We start from the raw sequence: 26,239 nt of genomic DNA on the forward strand, positions 1-26,239 counted from the left end.
CTGTCAGGCTTTGAACAGTCTTGACCAGAAGTTGCTAGGGGACACATGGCTGGACAAGGTAAGCAATGATAAATATATCTGGTGAAGAGTAAATAAAATAAGTTTAAAGTTCTGAGTTCTAATAGAGTTTTTCAAAGAACATCCATTACTGAAAGCATACTGTGTTTAAAACATAAATGCTCTTTTTTCCATTGAGGTATATTCAGTACAGCTCTCCAAATAATTTAGGAAAAAATTGTACTGTAATTCTTCTCTTAAAAATAAATAACATAAAAATGCCACTACATTTTAATTTCTGCCTGGTGGTTTGGAATTGCCCATTCACAAACTGTTTCTCGTCTTTCCTTTTCAAGCTGGTATAATTCAATTAGGTGTTTTGCTGTCTGTTTTTTGGTGCGTTATTGTTGAAGAGTATCTAACCTATACGAAGTTTAACACAGGAGCTACAGTCAAAACATTTTCATTTATGACTTTAACTATGCCCATCACATTTTGTCATTTAAAATCTACTGGGGGCTCTGCCCCTTGCTGACTATGCGTTTCCATTAGAGAAAGCGATTGCATTTAAAGAGTTGGTATATAGAAGATAATGCGGGGTGTGGAAGGAAGATGGTTTGGTCTTTAGTTATTATAGATAGAAAATCCATTGTGCATTTTCACCACAACTCTTTTTAAATACCAATGAATAATTAAACATAGTTAAAAGTAAAAAAAGAATTAAAAGAATGAAACGCAATAAAAAGTAAATAAAGTACATTAATGCCTCGTCAAAAACAGTATTATGAATTACTTCATCCTCTTACATTTTATAAACTTTAATATATATATATATATATATATATATATATATAACTGTTTTCTATAGACCTTTCACTTTTTCATTAACAAAATGAAATTGGGCTTACCATTCAGTGATCATAAAAATATTAAAATATTTCCCTTAAAATACTTACTTTTTAACTAATAAAATATGTATAGAAAATATGTATCCATAATATTTTAAAGAAAATAAAGTGCTTCTAATAATTGCAAGCTGTTATATTGCTTAATTTCTTCTGTAATGTTCTTTTCTGAAACAAATCTTACTTTAAAAAGTAGCTTTCACCATTTGACTAACAAAAAATATTGATTCACCAACATCCATCCATCCATTATCCAACCTGGTATATCCTAACTACAGGGTCACGGGGATTCTGCTGGAACCAATCTCAGCCAACACAGGGCACAAGGCAGGAAACACACCCTGGGCAGGGTGCCAGCCCACCACATTCACCAACATTGTTTCAATTAATTGGTATTGGCATTTAAGCACTGCTTACATTTAAACAAACATGCACTTGTAGGTTTTAATTGGTTTTTAATCATTAATGCATTAATGTTTTTTGCTGTTAAAATATACATTTAAATTTATTTATACAGGGTCCCACAAGGTGTACCAACTAGACATTGCTGATTCTTGAGGTGTAATTATAAATATAGATGTTTCTTAATATAATGAGCAACACACACAGACAAAAAAATGCACACTACAAACATTAAAAAAAAATTGCAATTTTTTCAAATGTTCATTAAGGGCTTCTCAAGAAGATACAAAGCTAACATAACATGCTTAACAAGTTTGCGAGAAAAATAGGCAAATTTTGCTGTTAAGCGAACAAACCTATTGTTTACTAAGCTTTTCCAAATTCTTCATCTTATTTAAAATTTGAGCTGCAGTACTAAAACATAAGCTTACTCACCGTCCAATGTCAGACAAGCAGTGTTTGTCTTAATTATAGGACAAAATAAAAAGGTCTGAATTCATTAAAGTAGCTTTTCATCTAATTGCAGAGGACAACTTTTTCTACTGCGGGAAGGCTTGGAAATAACTTGGTTTGCAACCCAAAAGCCATTTTTCTGTTTATCACCACTCTCTATTGTTTTTATTCTTTTTTTTTTTTTTTTTTTTTTAAGGTGGGTTAATTTTAGTCTTTAAGTTTAGCTTGGCTTCTTTCGTTCATGTTTGGTAAGTTTTGTGGGGGTTCCTTTGAATATCCATCCATCCATTTGCCAACCCGCTGAATCCGAACACACGGTCACGGGGGTTTGCTGGAGCCAATCCCAGCCAACACAGGGCGCAAGGCAGGAACCAATCCCGGGCAGGACGCCAACCCACCACAGTTCCCTTGAATATGTTTGGCTCAAATGATTGACAATTGTTGATTAACATTAATGAAAATGAAACTGGGATGTGGTGGCCTGGTTTCTGAATTGGGGGAGGGTGGGTGACCATAGCTTTGCCCCTGCTCCTTAGATTGATTTTTCTCAGTTTTACTCCACTGTCTCTAATAGGCAAATATTGCAGTATTCTCTCTATCTGGTAAAGTCTGCCTTACTGCTCTCTATTTATAGGACGTTCACATCAAAAGGAGAGAGCTCAACTTCATAACACCTTGTGTAAAGGAGCACTAAAACTAAATTAAAGCTTAGAAAGGAAGATGCTGGAGAAATGTTTTTGAGATTGAGGAATATACTGATCACTGATAGTCTTTTGTAGTGAAAATCAGCCAGTTTAGATTGGTGGCAAATCAATTGGTGCATAAGTACCAAGAAAATGTTCTACTGAACAGTTGAAAAAAACTTTTCCAAACCTTCAGTAATTGCTTTGCATGGATGTCAGAGTTTTAAATGATGACTCCATGAAGCTTTGCATGTTTTACCCAGCAATTTTTTGAGTTTGTTTATACATATATGTACCAATTTAGAAAAATCTGTACAAATTATACTACAGTAAGCTGCAATCCTTTGAATTTACTTTCCTAAGAATCTTTTATCCATAGAAATTCCAGTTTTTCTCTGTGTGCTATTTTAAACAATCACTTTTGTTTTACTGTGGGCAAAATGTGGTCACATTTCTTTGGATTGCAGATAAGTACTGCAGTTTGGGTCTGTGACACTATTCTATGCGAATCTTAATTCATAGTGAAGCACAAAAGATGGCACATGAAAGAACACAGAATAAACAGTAGTCATGTGTAGCATGTAACAGTACAAAGAAAAAAACTAAATTTACTTCATTTTTTATGTGGAGAAGTGTGCAAATGCTATGGTTCACTAGTCTGAGGTACTAAAGCAGAGTCCCAAAGTTGTGTTTTCCCACATATAGTTTACTATTTCCAGTTTCAAACATTGTGTGTGGATCTTTTTGTTTACTTGCATATCAGTATGCAATTCAGTTTGTTCAGTTTAACAAGAGTATGTTACAAAGTTACTATGTGTACAAAGAAACAATCCAATATATTAAATAGCCTACCATACTTTGGATTCAAAGTAAGGGGATTCCTGTGAATCATAAATGTTATTGCAAGACAATTCGAGGTTAAGTTTTGTTCTCCCCACCACACTTAACAGTTGAGTTGTACAAACTTGATAAGGAATTGAATGAGCACTTGACCTCTACATCGTAGACTGTTTTTTGTTTCTATCCTTCTTTTGTAGGTGGTGGATAAGCTTTTATGTGTGGTTTTATTTTATTTTATTATATCCCAGGACTGAACATGGCAGAGCTGGACATGGTGTTGGAGGGTCCGGTTAAAGTAGGTGAGTGGCAGAAGACTTACGCCTATGATTCAGGGATCCAGACTGCCAGCCATTCTCTGCATGGTGTACCAGATGATGATGATTACACTCAGAAGTACACCACATATACCACAACGACCTATACACAAAATACCCTACCAGGTAAGCCCTGTTGTGTCTTTGTGCAGGTTTCAACAGAAATAATTTCTTTAAAGTAGGTTTTGTCTCTTGCTAACTCTTTTTTTCACTGTACAGAAATGGATACCAAGTATGCCATGACCAGAGCTCAGAGAGTGAGAGCTGCCATGTACCCAGAGACTCTAGATGAAGGCACACAAATACTTTCTACTCAGTTAGACCTAAGCCAGCAAACTAATGTTCAGAGACTGGCCGAACCTTCCCAGATGTTAAAAACTGCCATCGTTCATCTCATCAATTATCAAGATGATGCTGAGCTGGCAACACGTGCCATACCAGAACTGACCAAGCTGCTGAATGATGAGGACCAGGTACAGTGTGGTTAGGGATGTGCATACTCTAAAACCTTGAGTGAGAGTCCGTTTTCACATGTCATTTAAACCTGACTATACATGAGATTGTATTTGTGGAGTGGAACTTTAGTAGCATAGGATCCAGGTTATTAAACGTGTATGTGTGGCTAGAACCTATGGAAGAACATGGTAAAGCTATCAAGAATCAAATGCCTGTTTCTGTGCATGCAAACGTGATGGATGCATTTGTTGGAGGAGCACACTATGAATTCAGAAATGTATGACTGACTGAAGTTAAATTGCTCTTGGCCTTTCAGGTGGTGGTCAACAAGGCAGCAATGATTGTTAATCAGCTAGCACGGAAACAAGCTTCACGACATGCTTTGATGCAGTCCCCTCAGATGGTGGCTGCTGTGGTACGCACCATGCAGAACACTAGCGACATGGAGACTTCTCGCTGCACTGCAAGCATTCTTCACAACCTTTCCCATCATCGTGAGGGCCTCCTGTCAATTTTCAAATCGGGTGGCATCCCTGCACTTGTGCGCATGCTGAGGTATGCTTTTCCATAATCTTTTTCTTGCTGGCAATATCAACAGAACTTCACAACTCACAGGAAAACTATTGCTGAGCACTGAATTGTCTATAATGTCAGTTTTAGGTAGCAATAAATTATTGTGCTATCATGACTCAATTTTAAAACTGTTTTGTTTTAGTACAGGTCATGCCTACACCATGAATTTGGTTTGTCCTTGGAATTATTTTATATAGTATACATTCTAGTTTATCATGGTGCTTGAAAATCTCAAAATATTGAATTGGTTAGATATTAAAGTAAAAAAAATATGACTGAACTCTCTATATATGACAATATTACTAACTATTTAGTAGAAGCTGTTACCTTTTGTACTCAATTTTGGGAAAGTGCATTCTGAAATGTGCTTAATCCAGTTTTGGGTTAGAGGAACTGAATTCTATTCTAACAGCATAAGGTGCAACACAAGGAGACTGTCAGGATGCAGGAAAGCAAGAAGCCAGTGCAGTGGAGATGCTCAAAACAATACAATAATGGAGCATAAGCATAGAAGTGACTTAGTCAGGATCACACAGCGACACTTGAATCTGCAACCTTGTGATTTTCAAGTTCAGCATCCAACTTTCTACACCATAGCTCTTCTATGCTATAAATTCTGGTAGTAATGTTCAAAACCAGTAAGACTGAATTGCTTTTTAATGTTGGTATTTTAAGTTTGAGTAGCATAATGTAGAGCATCAGAACCAAATGCATTTGCAGAAACATATATGACATTCACACAAAAGCTTTTTCTTTTGCATCCTTAATCTTTTCTGAAGGAGATGTTATACATCCTTGGAAGCAGCCTTTTTTTATCAACTCTCATTTAATGGTCCAACTAATGATCCATCCTTTTCCTTTTTATGAACCAGTTCTCCAATTGAAGCGGTGCTCTTCTATGCTATCACTACCCTACACAACCTGCTTTTACATCAGGAGGGAGCAAAGATGGCCGTTCGTTTGGCAGATGGTCTCCAAAAGATGGTACCTCTACTGAGGAAGAACAATCCAAAATTCCTTGCTATCACCACAGACTGCCTGCAGCTGTTGTCTTTTGGCAACCAGGAAAGCAAGGTAAGGCTGGGTTAAAAATCTAGTATTTAATTTGGGTAAATGATTAATGAAGCTGAAAAAAAATGGATGGTCTTAAATAAATTTGGGTAATATTGTGATAAAATTCTGCCTCACTGAATTTATTTTGACAGTAAATGATGGAAGTAGGGAGATTTGCTAGGTTCCATCGTAGTTACGTTGGGTGTAAAGCAGATACTAGTTTTAGATGGGGCACCAGTCCATCACATGATACACTTGTAGGACCATCTTAGGACCACATGTCACTGTAACCTGCTTTAGAGGTTTGGAAGAAAACTGGAGTAACTAGAAAAAGCCTTTGTAGGCATAGGCACCCTCCATTGACAGTTTGTGGATAACCATTTGAATCTAAGGCGTAAAAGCTATGAGGTAGTGGAGCAAACCACTGCATCTTTGTCACTTACTAAGAACCTCAACAGTAGTAGCATTTGTGTGATATAGGTGTCCTTTGAAATGCTTGAGAAAAGTAAAATATGCTAACTTTGAATTGGAGTGATAGGGGTGAGTGGTGTGTGTAAAGGGTGAATGTTTAACTTTCCACATGTATAGAAATGATGCAGGCAAGTGGTGATATTAAGGAGATCGGGAAGTCTTGGTGTAGATTTGTTTTGACAGGGATCATATGTCATTAAACCTCAAGTTTACCAGCATATGTGCAGTATGAAAATTGAGACACTGCTGGAGGTGTTTATTATGAAACAGTTCTCAGTAGTGGGGGACATTTTTTGCCAACCTGGAACCAGTAATAAATGCTTCATTCTTCTGCCTTTGTCTCTTTAGCTGATCATCCTGGCAAATGGAGGCCCTGAAGGCCTGGTACATATCATGCGCAACTCTGATTATGAAAAGCTTCTCTGGACAACTAGTAGAGTGCTGAAAGTGTTGTCTGTGTGCCCTAGCAACAAACCTGCCATCGTTGAAGCTGGTAAATCTATTTATAAAGGTGTTATTTTGGTCAACTGAAAAACATTTTATTCAACAAGAAGTAACATGGTGCAGTAGGCAGTTCCACGGCTTCACAGTGCCTGGACCCAGTAATGATTCTTGGCTAGAGTTCCGTGTAAGTGTGTGAAATCTAAAAATTCCATGCATAAGAGTGTTTCCTTCAGAGACACTTGTTTTCCCACACAGTTTACTCTTTCAGGTAGACTGCTAACACTAAATTGGACCTTATGTGTCCTGCAAGGTACTGACTTGTTTTAGCCTCATGCCTGATAATTCTGGTATTGAAGCTGGCTCTCTGCAGCAGTCTCCTGGAGAAAAATTGATGGATGTGTTTTAATGTCTACTTGTGGGTGGCCTGACTTTGCTATAGTTGCTTTAGAGTCTATGGGACAGAAGAATTAAGTACTTGATGTAAACAGCAGCCGTGTTATAATGCCCCTCGGAGGAATTTATATTACAATCAAAGTGGTTCTGATGTGGTATGAAATTAGAGAGAAGCGTGGATTTTAGGTATTTAACTCCAGGCTTGTTCCTGTTTTCCTAAGATATCTTGTCTAACCCAAATCATTCAGGTGGCATGCAGGCTCTTGGGAAACATGTGACAGATTCAAAGACCAGACTGCAACAGAACTGCCTGTGGACAATGAGGAATCTCTCTGATGCCGCCACTAAACAGGTGCAAAAAGATGGATATAGATAGTTTCACCACAAATTCTTCATGTGCACTCATACTGATCACTCTGCCTCTTGCTTTATAAGGACGGCCTGGATAATTTGCTTCAGATGTTGGTTAATCAACTGGAGAAGGGTGACTTGGATGTTTTGACCTGTGCCACGGGCATCCTTTCCAACTTGACCTGCAACAACAGTCGCAACAAAACCTTGGTTACCCAGTATAATGGAGTTGAGGCACTGATTCACACCATCTTGCGTGCTTCATCAAAACAGGATATTGTTGAGCCAGCTGTTTGTGCCCTTCGACACCTAACCAGTCGCCATCCTGATGCTGAAATTGCTCAAAATGCTGTTCGCATCCACTATGGTATCCCAGCCATTGTCCAGCTCCTTCAGCAGCCAAATTATTGGCCAGTGATCAAGGTAAAATGCTAATGTGAAATACAAGTCCTTATTCAGCAGTGTGAGAAGTTGCTAGTCTGTTAACCTTGTTTACTTTTTTATTCCTTCCCCCTCAAATCCCTACCCCACTGTTTCTAGGCAACCGTAGGACTGGTTCGCAACCTGGCATTGTGTCCATCTAACCAAACTCCACTCAGAGAGGCTGGAGCAATATCTTACATTACTCAGCTGCTGGTCAAGTCCCACCAGGATATGATGCGTCACACCACCACACAGCAGACATACCAGGTAATAAAACTTTGGTTACAGTTCATCAGAGGTTGGTGGTTTTTGTGTGCAAGGTTAAATGTTTATTGGGGCCTGTGTAAATGGGGTCTTTTCTGTTTTCCATAGTATTAAATAAGTGTCCTCTAACTAGGAACTTTGCAGGAAAGTCATGAACCAAGGAGCTCGGGGCAGTTGGAAAAGATGAAATTTGCCTTGTCTTATTGGTTGATTGTTAACTTGCTGCTTTCTACGCAGGATGGAGTGAGGATGGAAGAGATTGTAGAAGGCTCCACTGGTGCATTACACATCCTTGCTCGGGATCCCACCAACCGTACTGCCACTGCCAGCCTAAATACTATTCCCCTTTTTGTGCAGGTAAGAGACTTCTTTACTTGTTGTTATAGCCTGTTTTGTCACTGTCCCTGAAAATTGAGTAAGAATCACGGTTTACAAAAAAAAAAAAAAAAAAATGCACCACTCTAAACTGAATCCTGTGGCACAGCTCCTGTACTCTCCGATTGAGAACGTGAAGAGGGTGGCTGCTGGGGTTCTTTGTGAGCTTTCTCTGGACAAAAAAGCGGCTGAAATTATTGATAGTGAAGGTGCCTCGGCCCCACTAATGGAGCTTCTGCATTCCAGCAATGAAGGCATTGGTGAGTTCTTCAGTCTTATATTTGGACTCATCAGTGTGTGTTTGTTAATTTGGGTGGGGAGTGTGAAATGTTTTAACCTTGCTCTCCTGGTTGTCTCCATGGTAATTCTGCATAAGATAAAACATATGTTAAACTAACAGACCTGTTGCTCTCAAATGCTCTTCCTGTGCATCTTTCCTTGTTTCTTCATAGCTACCTATGCTGCTGCTGTGCTTTTCCGCATTTCTGAAGACAAGAATTTGGACTACAAAAAGAGAGTATCAGTAGAGCTGACCCACTCTCTGTTTAAACATGATCCTTCTGCTTGGGAAGCAGTAAGTAACACTTTTCAAATTCTGAGAAACCTTTATTTATTGTTGAGCCCTTTAAGTAAATAAGAGGCATGTTGATATAGACAGTGTTGCAGTTATTCCAGATCAACACATTCTACTGCAACTTCAAACTCTGTCTGTAGAGTTCAGTATACCTGTAATATGTAAACCCTGGCCTTTATCATTTTAATAGATCTTGGTGTTTACACCAATTAAATGAGAAGTTAGTGAAATTGCTTTGGTTACGATTTATGTACAATTGCTGTTTTCCAGTTGACAAACATTGGGACCACCCTACTGAATATCCTGCCTTCCTACTCTTAGGAAAAATTATATTTTGAACCTTCATTATGATGATCCCTGAATGTGGAAGGGTTTTGTCTTTTAAAATACATGGTAGCAAATTAACTATGAAAAATGCGGCTGACATGTAGGCTTAGGTACAGAAAGTCCACTGGACCAGAGCTTTGATGCCAGCTGTAGAAAATATCAGGCCCTTTTAGAAAGGGTTATCCTTTTCCCTGTAGTTACAGGTGTCATAATGTAAAATGTTTACTGTTTTCTTCATTTCAATAGTAGTGTATGGTGTGTTGCCACCATTGATTTCATGTATGCAGTTCAGTGTAATCCTAAAAACGTGTAGATTGTCACTAAAGATTTTTTCTATTTCCCTTAGGCTCACAATATGAATGTGGATCATTATCAGGATGGTAAGTTCCAACTCCATTAATTTACTTGATTCATTTCTTCCTTCTACAGTCTTAAGTGCACACTTATCATGGGTTCATGATATGTGTTAACTTTTTTTTGGAATTATTAATTTAGCTAAAAATCTGTCTGATTTGCCAAAAAGTTGTTACCTCAAAACTAGGTGGGCGACTCTCCAGTCCAGTATTCTCCCAAGAACATTTTAAATGAAGATGTCCGCCTCTTCCTATTCATGTGACTAACTGGCCCAATTACTGCTGGGAGATGTTGGTTTTAGATTTTTTTTTTTTTTTTACACAGATAAGATGGCTGGCTTAGAGAAGTATTAATTGGAGTGCTATTCCATTCTTACTCTCTAGGACAAACCAGCATAATTATAACAGGTGCTTAACAGCACCATTTTCTCCTGTATCACAGTAATTACACAGCACTACTTATTGACTGCTGAGGATCCAAGGTCTCTGGCTTATTTTAATGTTTCTTGTCTGTATTTAAACAGAGTTGCTCAGTGTTGCTTTACAACAACAACATTTATTTATATAGCACATTTTCATACAAAAAGTAGCTCAAAGTGCTTTACATAATGAAGAGAAGAAAAATAAAAGACAAAATAAGAAATTAAAATAAGACAACATTAGTTAACATAGAAAGGAGTAAGGTCCGATGGCCAGGGTGGACAGAAAAAACAAAAAAAAAACTCCAGAAGGCTGGAGAAAAAAATAAAATCTGTAGGGGTTCCAGGCCACGAGACCGCCCAGTCCCCTTTGGGCATTCTACCTAACATAAATGAAATAGTCCTCTTTGTAGTTCGGGTTTTTCACGGAGTCACTTGATGCTGATGGTCATACAGACTTCTGGCTTTTAATCCATCCATCATTGTTGGAACATCATGGTGCTTTGGGTAGATGGTGGTGGCGCATGCCACCACCAACAGGACACCGGAAAAGGAAACAGAAGAGAGAGTAGGGGTTAGTACAGATTTTGAATGAATAGTTATTATAATGAATTGGATATACAGAGTATCAGGATTAAATTACAGTGAAGTTATGAGAAGGCCATGTTAAAGTAATGTGTTTTCAGTAGTTTTTTAAAGTGCTCCACTGTATTAGCCTGGCGAATTCCTACTGGCAGGCTATTCCAGCTTTACTTCTGTAGATACATAATTATGAGTATTCCTCCCCTTGCAGAAATGGATCCGGCATACCCTGTCAACTATGGCTACCCAGGTGACATGGGTATGGACCACCTAGACAATAATATGCATGACATTGAAGATGTAGACTTTGCACAAGATGGGTATGATGGCCTGCACTATCCAGACCACCGGATGGCTTAATCCTTAATTCAGCATTGATTCAGGTATGCAGATTGAAAATGAGAAACAAGAACTGGTTCTTAAGTCCTGTTCATATTATTAGAATCAATTCAGTTCAAATGAATATTCACTATAGTTGTGTATCTTTCAAGCCCCTATATATACCATGTCATTATAAACCCTCTCATCTCCATTAAAGATGTGTAATTAATGGATAATAGTTGTTTTCATACAATTTGTATATTGAAGTTGTTTTCCCTCCCCTTTCTTGCAGATTTTTTCTCTACAAACACAAAAGAACTAGAAGAGCTGCCTAGACCACTGAGGAATTAGGCTTGCCAGAGAAGTGCCTGCCAGAATAAGAAGCAGTTTTTGGGAACTATTTAAAAAAAAAAAAAAATTTTTTTGCGTTTCATGAGAATTTTAATGCAGATTAAGTAATTTTCCTATATATAAATATAAATATATATATATGGTTTAAACCTATTTTTTTTTATGGTTTTAAAAGCGTACATCCTTAAATGTAATAATCCAGTTTCAGTTCCAGCTAATCTACAGTTTTGTTTTAGGAAAATGTATGCTACATTTGTCTGTCCTCTTTATATTAAAAAAGGAACACCATCTATTTAAAATTTGGCATTGCCATTTTAAATTATTTTTTAGCAGGTTCCAGCACCTGTAGACTGGGCGTGAGTGTCCGTATGTATGCGTGTGTGCGTGGGTGTGTGTTTTTTAATCTGCCTTGTGGTGGAGGTGCTGGATGTATAACATGGCCATGTTTATTAACAAGGGTGCAGCATAGTTAGGCGTAGCTAGCACAAAGCAGGTCTGAGTTGGCACCAAGTCCATTCAGCAGGCAATGTGAGATGACAGATATGTGCGGGAAGTGTTTGGAAAGGAATTTGTGGTCTTGGTGTGACTTAATCAGCCACTTCAATCTTGCTGATCACAGATTTTTTTTTTTTTTGTTTAAATATAGAGCGAAATTGCTGTCATGGTTTCTATTGAGGACAGATCTTGGTGGTGTGCATGGTTGACCTGGTATTCCAAAGAGATTTTTTTTATTACACTGCATTTTATATATAAAATTAATTATTCCAAAGTGTTTTGTTTTTGTTTAATGCCAATAAGAAATTTTAAATTACAAAGTGTACAGGTGTTTAAAAAATAGACCAGTCATGGCAGGATTTTTCAAAAGATAGGACTGTGAACTGGGAAGCTCTGAGGGAAGTGAAGTGCAGCTCTGAAACTCCTGTCTTGAGTAGAGTGTATGCAGATATTCGTTGTACTTCCAGATGATACCTGATCATTTGTAAATGACCAGTGTGTTCCAAGTTCTGCCCATCCAGTAAATTTCTGCCATTCTCCCATTGCTGCACAGAGATTGTGCACCACCCATCTCGCAGAGTTGGATTGCTCCTGATCTCTGCAGATCTAGAGTGGTGCATGGAGAGAATAGTATCTTTTGAATTATACAGACAAATGGTGCTGGTTTTGATCGGGCATCAATGATTTACAAAGTTTAGAAACTGAACTGCTCATCCATTGGTTAATTCATTCGTTTTCCTCTGCTTCCCATGAAGCGGATACTGAAGAACTGTCCTTGATACTGATTGGTCTTTAGAGTTGGATATTTTTTTCTTTTTGCTTTTTATGTGAGTTTTTTTTTTTCTTTTGTATAGATTGTTTGGGGAATGGTTTTTCAAAATTTGACAATTTTATTTTTTGGCGGGGGGAGGGGGGTCTCACTGTGAGACAGTGTGGGATTGTTTAGAGGTGCATCTTTAGAGATGATTTCTACTAATTTACACACAGTTCTCTCCCAAACCCATTCTCTCCTACTTTGAAAGGGTGAGATTAGCTGCAATAATTTGAAACCTTGAGAATGTTTTTTCATTTGTATAGAAAAACTGTAAAACAAAAAAAAAAATAATAAAATTAACTGTCCTTGAACTGTCACTTAGTGCTTAATTTGAATCTTCCTTTCCCCACTGTACTTGTCAACCCTCTGTCCTTTTCCAGATATTGGGACTTTGCTTTACAGGTACTAGCAAGCACCACTGAGAAAGTCTTATTCACATGGAAGGGTGGCTCATTCTTTATATATAGCAAAGACCTAAGGGATTTTATAGCTGCTGTCATCCTCCTTTCAGGGTGAAACCTTTGTAAGAGGTGGGGGTGTTGAACAAGATGCAACTCTGCACTGGAGGATATTGAGATTCAGTTGCCTCCTTAGCTTTATTTACTCCAGGAGAAACGAGGCAAAAACTTTGTTTTTTTTTTTCCCTCCCATCACCAATGCACAGCCCAGGGTTGTTTTTGGGATAGAAGAAGCGCATTTCTTTGCACGCTTTTCTTAAGGTTTTTGGTTGCTTGCATATGAATAACATCAACATTTATTTATATAGCACATTTTCATACAAAAAGTAGCTCAAAGTGCTTTACATAATGAAGAAAAGAAAAATAAAAGACAAAATAAGAAATTAAAATAAGACAACATTAATTAACATAGAAAAGAGTAAGGTCCGATGACCAGGGGGGGACAGAAAAAAAAAAAAAAAAAAAAACTCCAGACGGCTGGAGAAAAAAAATAAAATCTGTAGGGGTTCCAGGCCACGAGACCACCCATCCCCTTCTGGGCATTCTACCTAACATAAATGAAATAGTCCTCTTTGTAGTTAGGGTTCTCATGGAAGAACTTGATGATGATGATGGTCATACAAACTTATGGCTTTTAATCCATCACTGTTGGAACATCACGGTGCTTTGAGTAGATACCACCAAAAGGACACCGGAAAAGGAAACGGAAGAGAGAGTAGGGGTTAGTACAGATTTTAGAGCCACCATGAATAATTATAATGAATTGGATATACAGAGTATCAGGATTAAATTACAGTGAAGTTATGAGAAGGCCATGTTAAAGTAATGAGTTTTCAGCAGTTTTTTTCCTATTGGCAGGCTATTCCAGATTTTAGGTGCATAACGCCGCCTCACCACTTCTTTTAAGTTTTGTTCTTGGAATTCTAAGGAGACACTCAGTTGAGGATCTGAGGTTGCAATTTGGAATATAAGACGTCAGACATTCCGATATATAAGATGGAGCGAGATTATTTAAGGCTTTATAAACCATAAGCAGAATTTTAAGGTCAATCCTGAATGACACAGGTAACCAGTGTAGTGACATCAAAACTGGAGAAATGTGCTCGGATTTTCTTTTTGTGGTTAGGATTCTAGCAGCTGCATTCTGCACTAGTTGCACACGATTGATGAATTTTTTGGGGAGTCCTGAGAGGATTGCGTTACAGTAATCTAGCCGACTGAAAACAAACACATGAACTAATTTCTCAGCATCTTTCAATGATATAAGAGGTCTAACTTTTGCTATGTTTCTTAAGTGAAAAAATGCTGTCCTAGTGATGTAATATGCGATTTTAAAATTCAGATAACAGTCAAGTTACCCCTAAGCTTTTTACCTCCGTCTTGACTTTTAATCCTAATGCATCCAGTTTATTTCTAATAGCCTCATTGTATCCATTTTTGCCAATCACTAAGATATCAGTTTTCTCTTTATTTAGCTTGAGAAAGTTACTATTCATCCATTCTGAAATACAAGTCAGACATTGTGTTAGTGAATCAAGAGAATCGGGGTCATCAGGTGCTATTGATAAATAGGGTAGAATGTCAATGCCTGACCTGCACAATTCATGTGCCCCTTGTGTTATCGCAGGCTATCACAGTGAAAGGCTTAGTTACTTCCACATTTCTTTTGGCTGACTTCTTTCATGTCCTTGTAGTTGATCTCATTTATTTTGCATTTTTATCATGCAGGTACGGTTGCACCACACAACCAAATTCACTGGACAAATCCTGATAGTTTGATCATACAGTGCCGTGTTATTCGTCAGCTTCACTTTCTATGTCAATGTCTGATAACCATTTCACATTGTCATTACTATAGCTTGATTTCATGGAATGGTTCCATTTCTTCGTTCTAAAACTGCCTTTATGGCTCATTGTTTGCCATTGTCTTTAGTTGGAGGCTGTGCCCCACTTATGGATATTGATGAGTTATCTTACAGTGGCAAAATACATAGAAATATTCGACGTTTTGCATCATGATATTTCATCCACTAGATAGCAGTAGAATACTGTCCGAGCATTATTTGGGCATAAAACTGTAAAGCAGATCACTACACTACATGTTGCCTCCAGTCTGACTTGTGGTTAACTGTAATTGCATAGAATTCTGAGCCATGCTTAGTGTTTATGCCAAAGAGGTTAAAAGGCCCTTGATACATTTTTGATCCTCAACCCACTTGCTTGTTAAAGCAAAAAAATAATGAAGCTTGAGAACTGAATGAAAAGTCCCAACAGCAACTTTTGATTGGCAGTATGATTAATTAAATAGAAATCAGTAGTGCGCTCACCTCGACTTTCTTGTATACTGAAAAAGGTCATCAGAACCATTTCCAGTTGAGCAGCATTTCTCAAATATCTTTGTCATGGCTAATTGATAATATTGATACACAATCATTTATCTCTGTAATCAAACTGTATATTAAAATACTTTTGCACTTAAGGAGGTCAAACGATGGTGGAATTTTTTAATGATTACATATGCATTACCTCGATTACATGCAAGGTAAAAAGAGTTATAGTCACCTAAAAACCTAGAAAAAGTGTTAGTATTATATAATATTTGTTGCATTTAGTGACATTTAATTATGATAATGATGGCGGGAATTAAAAAAAAAAAAAAAAAAAAAAATCATACAATTTAAATGTACAGTATTACCAGGAACATGACAGGGACGTAGCAGCTTATTGCTCTGTTCTTATTACATCTTTGTATTTACATGGCATGTTCAATGTTTACATGTTGTTGTTGTTAAACTTATGTATAACTTAAAATTAATAATAGTTATTGAAAGAATGTTATATTGAATGCAGTTTTTAATGTGTACATAATTTACATTTGCATAATACAAAAAATTCAGATGGTTGTTTTAAGTAAAATACTACTTCCGGTTGAGTAATTTTTCTAAAATTTCATATCTGTTTGCTTTTTATTATTATAAATAGACGATTCAAATTTTGTATATATATCTGTAATTATAACCATAGTTTACTTGAAAATTGAGCAAAGTATTCAGTTAAAGTACCACTTCTGGTTGCGTGATTTTTCTCAAATTTTATATCTATTTATTTTTTGTCATTTCTAATATCCATATAACATTTGAATCATATCTTTATTTATAGCCATAGTTTACGAGAAAGAATCTGAAATGTGTTCAGGTAAAGTACCACTTCCTGTCGCCGTAAGTGGCCCAAAAGTTGATAGGATTCCTTATTTTTGATATAAAGCAGGTGTACAAAATCCCATTGACCGAGGTCTGAGCATTTTGAGTTATAGTGTTCACATGCACATACAGACAGACATATCGTATATATCATTTCAAAAATTATATTTTTCGGACAACAGAAGGTCTAAAAAGTCAAGATTCATCAAAATCTCAAGGTCAAATTTTTTCATGATTCCTATACTTTGTGTGTATTATGTATATGAGAAAGTAAAAATATGTGGAGATGAGCAACAGGCTGTGTAACATGCATGCTTAGTTGTCTCTGTGCATTGACAAATGTGTGACTGATTGAAATCTTCAGGTTTTCTTCTTCATAGCAGTACAGTAGTAAGATGTGTGAACATACAGAGTAAGAGCACATGAAGTCTAGCTGAACCAAATCTAACAACAAGTAAGCCCGCGATTCTCTAGAGAATCGTAAATCCAAGAATGGCAATCAGTTTCTGTTCCATCTGATATTTGGATGGATGACACATCATGGAGGGTGGGTGCGTCTGGGGAAATGTCATTTAAGTAAATAAGCATATCTGTACTAAGGCAGTTTCGTTTTGTGGAGACGTGATTCTGTTGCCTTTGCTGACACCGACTGCTGGCAGAGTGGAGCACAGCAAGTTCAGTTTACAGGTTGTGGTGTTCGTGTGCCAGCCACTGAGTCTGGGAAGCCGCTGGGTTTGAGTCTGTGACCGTTATGTGATCTATATTACTGGCACAGTGGATTAGAGCAAGTGTAGTGAACAGGTTGTGTTGTATGGGCGCCACCTACTGACTCTGGGAAGCTGCTGCGTTTGACTCTGGGGCGTGCGCCACGACGCAGTACGTATGCGCCTCGGTGGGAAGCCGCTGCGTGATGAAATATCATGGAGGGTGGGTGCGTCCTGGGACAGTTCATTTCAATGCGCTTCTGTTACTGTCTTTCTTCATACAGTCTCATTTTTGTTTTTTTATGGCTGTGTCGTCATATATGCGGTGGTGTGGGCGGTCGCGTCCAGGTGGCTGTAGAACCTGGTGTGCATGCTTTACCTCGGGTTTAGTTCACAGGTCGTAGGCATGGTAAAGTGTCCATTTAATTCAATAACCCTATTTGAACTAAAGCGAAGCCGCTGCGTTTTTGAACTGACTCTGGGGCGCCGCGCCGCAGTGCACATGCACTTCGGCGCATCCGCCGTGCATAAATTAACTGTCATTTAGTAATATAGATTGCTGTTCTGTTAAATACACACTATTTGCCCTTCTGATGTACTAAAGGGGTATTATGACCCTTTTGGATAAATTCAGATACACACCTAATCTTAGGTGAAAAGGACCTTTACCAAACCAATCGCATCATCTTGATAGTGGTTATGTGTGCAGACAGAGTGGCCTTGAGCAGGGGAGTCAAAGTCAGTCCTTGGAGGGCCGCAGTGGTCGCAGGTTTTCATTCCAGCCACTTTCTCCATTATTAACCAATTACTAATGTTAATCATTTAAAGGTGATCCTGGTTTATTTTTGGAAATGACTGGTGTGGGAGAATGAAAACATTAACAAGCCGATGAATTAAGCAAGTTTTAGTAACCGCTAAATAGGAGGCTAATTGGACTGAGAAAGGTCAAGGATGTGAGTGAACGGTTTGACACCTCCGAGTTATTATCTGTTTATGTTTGGCTTCTGTTTAAAGGAAACCTGAATCTGGTAAAATGAAAGTCAACTTACATTAACTAATTTAAAGTGGCTGGAACAAAAACCTCAGCCCTCCTGGATCAGAGTTTGACACCCCTTGGCCTAGAGCAGGGGTCCTCAATCACAGTCCTGGAGGGCTGCAGTGGCTGCACGTTTTTTTATTCCAACTAGTTTCCTAATTAGAAAGCAGTCTTTGCTGATAATGAACCTTGGTATTGAACTATTTAGCTTGCTAATGTTTGCATTCATCCAAGAACAATTTTATTTGCACTGTAGAGTTTCCTTCTGTGAGAACATTATCCATGTGTTTTGAGGATCAGAACAGATTTAAACTTAATGGTCCTCTCATTCATTTCTAAACATTTTTTATCACAGATACTTAATGGTATGCATGTTAGCTGGAGAGCTGCTGGTTTATTGGTTATCTGCATCTCATTATTAACTGTCTGATTAAGAAAACAGGCAGCAATTAAAACTTAAATGCAGCTGCTAAACTCTAAAATAGGCAATTAAGGGTTCTGAATGGTAACAGGCAAGAGAGGCGTATTGCTTTAGTAGTAAATAAAGGGGTTCTAATTAAGAAATTGGTTAAAGTGAAAACCTGAAGCCATAAGCAGACCTACAGGACTGTAATTGAGGACCTCTGATCTACAAAGGGCGGCACGGTGGCGCAGTGGGTAGCGCTGCTGCCTCGCAGTTGGGAGACCTGGGGACCTGGGTTCGCTTCCTGGGTCCTCCCTGCGTGGAGTTTGCATGTTCTCCCCGTGTCTGCGTGGGTTTCCTCTGGGCGCTCCGGTTTCCTCCCACAGTCCAAAGACATGCAGGTTAGGTGGATTGGTGATTCTAAATTGGCCCTAGTGTGTGCTTGGTGTGTGGGTGTGTTTGTGTGTGTCCTGCGGTGGGTTGGCACCCTGCCTAGGATTGGTTCCTGCCTTGTGCCCTGTGTTGGCTGGGATTGGCTCCAGCAGACCCCCGTGACCCTGTGTTCGGATTCAGCGGGTTGGAGGATGGATGATCTACAAAGTAACTTAAAATTTGTCTTTGGTGAATAAAGGCGCGAACGAGGCATAGAGTTAAACCCCAGCTTTCATTATCAGCCAGGACTGAGTTGTAATTAAAACCCGTAGCCACTGCGACCCTCCAGGACTCCTGGCCTAGAGACTCCGGATATCAGAAAAGATTTCTTTTTAAAGTTGGGGTCAATACTATTAAAGCAGTTTTTCGCCTCTAAATTGAATGTTCGTGAATTGGAAATCCTGCCTGCCTTCCAAAAACACTTGGAGGCCTCCACTGCAGGAGGACCTTGTGCTCCCCACAACTACCAGTTAGTATGACGAAAGGTAACTTGAAGCGTCCCGATAGCTGCCTGCTGTGGTGCTGCCCTGTAGGATTTGATTACGCTTTACATTAAAGACCATTTGAGCTGGTTAGGATTGCTGAGTAATCGCTCATTTTCTGCATCAAAATAGCAACTCCTGTCTGGGCTGTGGTGATCGTATGATTGTCCCTGCTGCCTGACTGAGAAAATAAAACTTTTCAGTCGAGAGACTGAATGAATCAGTCACACTTAACCTGGCGCTGTGTTGATGTGAAGCAAATTTGAAAAGGTGTGGCAGCCTTAACTAATCGAGTGTCAAGTCTGCCGTTTTAAAAGTAAACTGATGGGGTAAGGCAGGAAGTGCAAACAAAGCCATCGAATTGCCATTTAATTTGAGTTTTAGTGTAAATGACCTTGTGTGATCGGAGCCAGATCTGCTGCCAAGTTTGGTGTTGAGCGAGGTGGGAGTTTTTATTATCCGTCACATCCTTTTCTCACACTTCATGCCTCATTTTGAAGGCTCATAACAGTGCTATGTTAACGGTCATACATGAATAAGAGTCGAACTACCATTTTGGAAAAGGACTTAAGTAACCATAAAAAAAAAAATGTATCTGATATTAAGTGTACTTAAATATCCAAAGTGCAAATAAATATAGGATCTCTGCCTGTGTCTGTTTTACGTCGATGTAAATGGAAGTTTGATGATGGGGTCAAAGGTTCACGATTTTAGGATGGGGTCTGTGTGTGTGGAAACTGAACAATAATGACATCTAGAAACACCAACAGTTTTCAAGTAAGTTGCATCATGATGGTCTTGTAACAGGCACCAAGCATGTTGTTTGGGTCCAGTACTAATTATTATATCCTTCAAGACACAGTTTGACCAATAATACACAGTGACAACTGCCATACAAGATGGTTTAACTGGGAGTTTTAAGTGCAGGGCCAGGTACATTTTTTTTGAACAAGTAGTTATTGAAATAAATGATGTACAGTACACTCACCCAATGGAAAAAAATATTTAAGTAAAGGTAGCTGACGGCTACTGGAGCACATGCTGGATGATAAGGGCATTAAACTGCCCCAGCATCAGTCTGTCTTACCTGTGCAGCTTGTTTACTTCAGTTTAGTGTTTCAAATGAAATCTTTAAAGTTGTTCACTGCAGGTTGGCACCCTGCCCGGGATTGGTTCCTGCCTTGTGCCCTGTGTTGGCTGGGGTTGGCTCCAGCAGACCCCCGTGACCCTGTGTTCGGATTCAGCGGGTTGGAAAATGGATGGATGTTCACTGCATTAAGTTTCCTGTTCATTTCACTCTACATGTATTTATGGACACAGTTCAAGTTAATTTACTTGATTGTACTGAATATTATTTGTAATACCTGATTTCTTGCAGTATCATTAAAGTTTATGTGGAAGTACTATATGGATCACCGATGTCAAATTCCGGTCCTGGAGGGCCACAGTGGCTGCAGGTTTTCATTCTAACCATCTTCTTCATTAGTGACCAGTTTTTGCTGCTAATTAACTTCTTTTTTTTCTTTAGTTTTAATTCACTTGACTCAGGCCCCTTAGTTGTTTCTTTTTTTCTTAATTAGTACCCAGACAATAATGAGGCACAAAACGAGCCACCACATGACCAGCCCACCTGTGCCCACCACATGATATCTGAAAATAAAGCAAGGTGGAGGTCTCAGCGAGGCTGATCTCTCAGGTCACCAAAACAGCTTGACGGTGTTCTCAGAAAATCAAGTGCTGAGGCAGAATGAGAGCAGCAACAAGCTGTGCAATTAAATAACGGGTTTAATTAACAGCAAGAAAATGGGCTTCTCATTAAGAAACTGGTTGGAGTTTGAAATCCCCAATTTAGCCGGTCATCTGTTGGCTCGTTTCACGTCTTGTTTCTGTTTGGCTGTTATTTAATGAAGGAAAGAATCAATTTAAAGGACCGAATCCTTAAAAACAGGGCTATTAAAGTGAAGGGAAAAGAAGTTGATTAGCATTGAAACTTGGTCACTGATTAGGAAAAGGGTTAGAATGAAAACCTGCAGGCCTGGAGTTCAACACCCCTGATAGATCATCTTATAGAGCTGTGTATGTAAGTATGGATATACATACGTACACTAGGGGGCTGTGCCCCCTGCTCGCTAACGTCGCATCTCTGCCGCTCGCATAGGTGGATTTCACTTTCACCAACCAACAAATCTTTTAATTCTTGCGGATACACCTCTTCATTGGGAAGAAACAGTACTTTTCCCTGATGGCAACACGAATTGTATGATCTACAAGTCTCCGACTTAAAGTTTAAATCCGAACAATATATTCGATCTATTTTCGTTGTTACGTTATTTCACCGAGTAATAATTTCCGTTTGTACAAACAATCAGTTTTTTGAGACTTTCGAATTTTCGTACTTCCATTATGTCTAACCTGCTCTGCATGTTTATCGCACCAACGTTTTTGAATTCTTTACGACGTTCTACTTTGTCATCTACTCTTTGTCTTTTATTTCTGGCCTTAGGCGTTGTTAAATCTCTGGGCACAAAGTCTTATCTTGCGGGATGTGGAAGTGCATCTCTGAAAAAGTTACGTCTTGTCTCAGGATTTTTTATTGTAAGAGAGATTGTGTGTGTGTGTGTGTGTTAGTTATATATAGGCAGGCAGTGTGGTGCAGTGATTAAGGCTTTGGGCTTCAATCCCTGACGTTGTCAGTTCAAATCCTACTGACACCGGTGTGTGACTCTGAGCAAGTCGCTTGACCTGCCTGTACTCCAATTGGAAAACCAAAAGAAGATGCCTTGGATAAAGGTGTCAGCCAAATAAGTAAATGTAAACCTAAATTAGTGGAAAGTTCTAACAAACCTGCAATAAGTCAGGCCACCTTTTGGTTGCGAGTCAAGTCGCAGTCACTCAGTTATCAGTGAAGTGTGTGCAGCTTGAAGCAGGGACATGCAGTATGAGCAGACATTTTTTTAATGGTTGTGTCCAATATTCACTGGGCAGATGGTTAATAGGCCTTCCTAACCCATTCCTGAGAAACGCTTTGTCATGGGAATTCAATTCATCTAAACTGAAAATGTTTTTAGTGTTCCCTAGCCCTCAAAATGGCCGTCATTTTTGTTCAAATAACACCATGAATATTGGCACCTTAATAATGAAATTAGTCATCACAACAAGCCCAAACAAGACATTCCCATTCAGGAAATGTTTAATAAATCTATTTAGACTTCTATTCCATTCCAGTTTCAGATTTAAAGGAATCGCCTTTTTGAATTTTCTTGGACTTGTTCAACTGTGTTTCATGGTTTGTTTTGGAGTTGTGATGCCCAGGATGTTACATAAGCGATAAGGGAGTGACCCACAGCTGAATGGCACACAAGCTCATCCCACTGGAGCCTGGCAGTCGAGCTCGGCTGTTAAGGACGGCGAGTGAATGACACTTCCAGGAGTTGTGGAGATAATGGGGCCAACATCCGGCCCTAACCTGAAATGACTGCCTAGAGCACGGGTGTCTAACTCCAGTGCCGGTGGGCCACAGCGGCTGCAGGTTTTCATTCTAACCGTCTTCTTCATTAGTGACCAGTTTTTTTTTTTTCTGCTAATTAACTTCTTTTGTTTTTAATTGACGTGACTCAGGCCCCATAGTTTTGTTTTCCTTAATTAACAGCCAAATAATAATGAGACACAAAACGCGCCGCCACATGACCAGCTCACCTGTGCCCACCACACGATATCTGAAAATAAAGAAAGGTGGAGGTCTCAGTGAGGCTGATCTCTCGGGTCACCAAAACATCTTGACGGTGTTCTTAAAAAAAAAAAAAAAAAAAAAAACAGAAAACCAACAGTTTAGGGAATGTCTGCTGTGGCAGATTGAGAGCAGCAACAAGTCACTGAATTAAATAACGGGTTTAATTAACAGCAAGAATCAGCTTTTCATTAAGAGATTGGCTGGAGTTTGAAATCCCAGTTTAGCTGGTCATCTGTCGGCTCGTTTCACATCTCATTTCTGTTTGGCTGCCATTTAATGAAGAAAGGAATCAAATCAGAGGACCGGATCCTTAAAAACAGGGCTGTTAAAAATGAAGGGAAAAAATTAACAGTGAAAACTGATTAGGAAAAAGGGTTCAAATAAAAACCTGCAGTGGCACAGTGGGTAGCACTGCTGCCTCGCAGTTAGAAGACCCAGATTCGCTTCCCGGGTCCTCCCTACCTGGAGTTTGCATGTTCTCCCCGTGTCTGCGTGGGTTTCCTCCCACAGTCCAAAGTCACGCAGGTTAGGGGCATTGGCCCCTAGTGTGTGCTTGGTCTGTGTGTGTGTGTGTGCGTGTGCGCCCTGCAGTGGTGCCCTACCCAGGGTTTGTTTCCTGCCTTGTGCCCTGTGTTGGCTGAGATTGGCTCCAGCAGACCCCCGTGACCCTGTGTTAGGATATAGCAGGTTGGAGAATGGATGGATGAAAACCTGCAGCCACTGCGGCCCACCAGGCCTGGAGTTCAACACCCCTGGCCTAGTGGATCTCAGGTTAGTAGCAGCCATGCAGATTCTATGCTTTGGGAACGTGAATTTTCCTAATGTGGGGAAACGAGTATTATTTGTATTGCCCTTTTATTTTCTCATTTAGTGCAGCAATAATTAATGTATGCGGCAAAATATATTGGAGTAAAAGAATCCATTTGTGTTTAAAAGTGTAGTTGAGTCGTGTGATTTTCTAACCCCCATAAATCCAGTCCAGGGTCACAGGGATGCTGGAGCCTATCCCAGCTAGCGCAGGGCACAAAGCAGGTTTTCCCCACTTGAAGGAGCGGCTCATCCATTCCAAACCCTGGTCATGGTGCCAGTCCGTCGCAGGACAGTGTAGTGAAGTAAAAGTGAAAGTAGACAGAAAATGTTTTATTAAAAAATAGTAATGTTTTCAAATAGATGGTTGACTGCGGCACGGTGGTGGTGCAGTGGGTAGCGCTGCTGCCTCGCAGTTGGGAGATCTGGGGACCTGGGTTCGCTTCCCGGGTCCTCCCTGCGTGGAGTTTGCATGTGTCTGCGTGGGTTTCTTCCGGGCGCTCCGGTTTCCTCCCACAGTCCAAAGACATGCAGGTTAGGTGGATTGGCTATTCTAAATTGGCCCTAGTGTGTGCTTGGTGTGTGAGTGTGTTTGTGTGTGTCCTGTGGTGGGTTGGCACCCTGCCCAGGATTGGTTCCTGCCTTGTGCCCTGTGTTGGCTGAGATTGGCTCCAGCAGACCCCTGTGTTCGGATTCAGCGGGTTGGAAAATGGATGGATGGATGGTTGACTGGGTAAAGCAGTGTGTGTATTTGTGTAACCCCTTTATTTTATGGTTTAATATTGCAGTAATGAATGTACAGGTGCATCTCAATAAATTAGAATATCATCGTAAAGTTAATTTATTTCAGTAATTCAAAAAGTGAAACTTGTATATTATAAAGATTGATTGCATACAGAGTGATACATTTCAAGCGTTTATTATGGCCTACAGGAAAAGAAAACCCAAAATTCAGTATCTCAGAAAATCAGAATATTGTGAACAAGTTCAATATTGTAGACTCCTGGTGTCCAATCCACTCAGCTAATTAACCCAAAAACACCTGCAAAGGGGTCCTGAGCCTTTAAGTTGTCTCTCAGTCTGGTTCATTAGGCCACACAGTCAGACTGCTGACTTGACGGTTGTCCAGAAGACAATCACTGAGACCCTCCACAAGGAGGCTAAGCCACAAAGGGTCTTCACTAAAGAGGCTGGCTGTTCAGAGTGCTGTATCCAAGCATATGAATGGAAAGTTGAGTGGAAGGAAAAAATGGGGCAACAGAAAAAGGTGCACAAGCAACAGGACTAACTGCACAGCCCATTCAAGAATTTGGAGGAGATTCCCAAGGGGTGGACTGCAGCTGGAGTCGGTGCTTCAAGAGACACCACACACAGACGTGTGTATCCAAGACATGGGCTACAACTGTCACAGCATTCCTTGTGTCAAGCCACACCTGAGCAAAGGAGAAAACGGACTGGACTGTTAATGGCTCAGTGGTCCAAAGTCTGGATGAAGAGTGGAGAGGCACAGAATCCAAGTTGCTTGAGGTCCAGTGTGAAGTTTCCACAGTCAGTGATGATTTGGGGGAGCCACATCATCTGCTGGTGTTGGTCCGCTGTGTTTTATCGAGTCTAAAGTTGGCATAGCTGTCTACCAGGAGATCTCTATGGAGATGCTGATTTCATTTTCCAGAAGGACTTGGCACCTGCCCACACTGCCAAAAGTACCAATGACCATGGTATCACTGTGCTTGACTGGCCAGCAAACTTGCCTGACCTGAACCCCACAGAGACACCAGAGCCAACAATGCAGACGAGCTGAAGGCCGCGATCAAAGCATCCTGGGCTTACATAACACCTCAGTAGTGCCACAGGCTGATCGCCTCCATGCCACGCCACATTGATGCAATAATTCATGCAAAAGGAGCCCTGACTTAGTATCGAATGCATACATGGACAGACTTTTCAGTAGGCCAACATTTCTTTTTTATTGGTCTTATGTATTATTCTAATTTTCTGAGATACTGAATTTTGAGTTTTCATTTCCTGTAGGCCATAATCAGCAAAATAAAAAGAAATGAACGCTTGAAATATCTCACTCTGTGTAATGAATCTATATAATATGAGTTTCACTTTTTGAATTACTGAGATACATTAACTTTTTAATGATATTCTAATTTATTGAGATGCACCTCTATAGACTGTGCTAAATGCCCAAGTGTAGGGTCCGGTCTGAGGAGGACACGGCCGATCAAAGTGCTCTTCTGATGGCCGTGTCCACACAATTTACTTTGCTGCTCGCTCGCTGCTTTATCGCTGGCTCCTCCAGGTATCCCCACCTTCCCAGACTGTCGGTCGCCACCAGAGGAGCATGT

General features: G+C 39.6%; 1 protein-coding gene across 2 annotated transcripts in view; it reads left to right on the forward strand.

Annotated features, from left to right (window-relative positions):
• Positions 1 to 12,950, forward strand: part of LOC114664902 (junction plakoglobin-like) — a 50,705-nt gene extending 37,755 nt beyond the window's left edge. For both annotated transcript variants that reach the window (XM_028819215.2, XM_028819216.2), the window contains 15 exons: positions 8 to 58; positions 3,529 to 3,720; positions 3,814 to 4,067; positions 4,367 to 4,605; positions 5,496 to 5,697; positions 6,496 to 6,640; positions 7,233 to 7,336; positions 7,420 to 7,758; positions 7,876 to 8,025; positions 8,260 to 8,379; positions 8,507 to 8,657; positions 8,850 to 8,971; positions 9,645 to 9,678; positions 10,864 to 11,035; positions 11,266 to 12,950. In XM_028819215.2, the coding sequence (XP_028675048.1) occupies positions 46 to 58; positions 3,529 to 3,720; positions 3,814 to 4,067; positions 4,367 to 4,605; positions 5,496 to 5,697; positions 6,496 to 6,640; positions 7,233 to 7,336; positions 7,420 to 7,758; positions 7,876 to 8,025; positions 8,260 to 8,379; positions 8,507 to 8,657; positions 8,850 to 8,971; positions 9,645 to 9,678; positions 10,864 to 11,012 (2,214 nt within the window). In that variant the 5' untranslated portion in view covers positions 8 to 45 and the 3' untranslated portion in view covers positions 11,013 to 11,035; positions 11,266 to 12,950. The remainder of the gene's footprint in view (positions 1 to 7; positions 59 to 3,528; positions 3,721 to 3,813; positions 4,068 to 4,366; positions 4,606 to 5,495; positions 5,698 to 6,495; positions 6,641 to 7,232; positions 7,337 to 7,419; positions 7,759 to 7,875; positions 8,026 to 8,259; positions 8,380 to 8,506; positions 8,658 to 8,849; positions 8,972 to 9,644; positions 9,679 to 10,863; positions 11,036 to 11,265) is intronic.
• The last annotated feature ends 13,289 nt before the right edge of the window (positions 12,951 to 26,239 follow it).

Source organism: Erpetoichthys calabaricus, chromosome 14 (genome assembly GCF_900747795.2).
Source record: "Erpetoichthys calabaricus chromosome 14, fErpCal1.3, whole genome shotgun sequence".
Classification (NCBI taxonomy): Eukaryota; Metazoa; Chordata; class Cladistia; order Polypteriformes; family Polypteridae; genus Erpetoichthys; species Erpetoichthys calabaricus.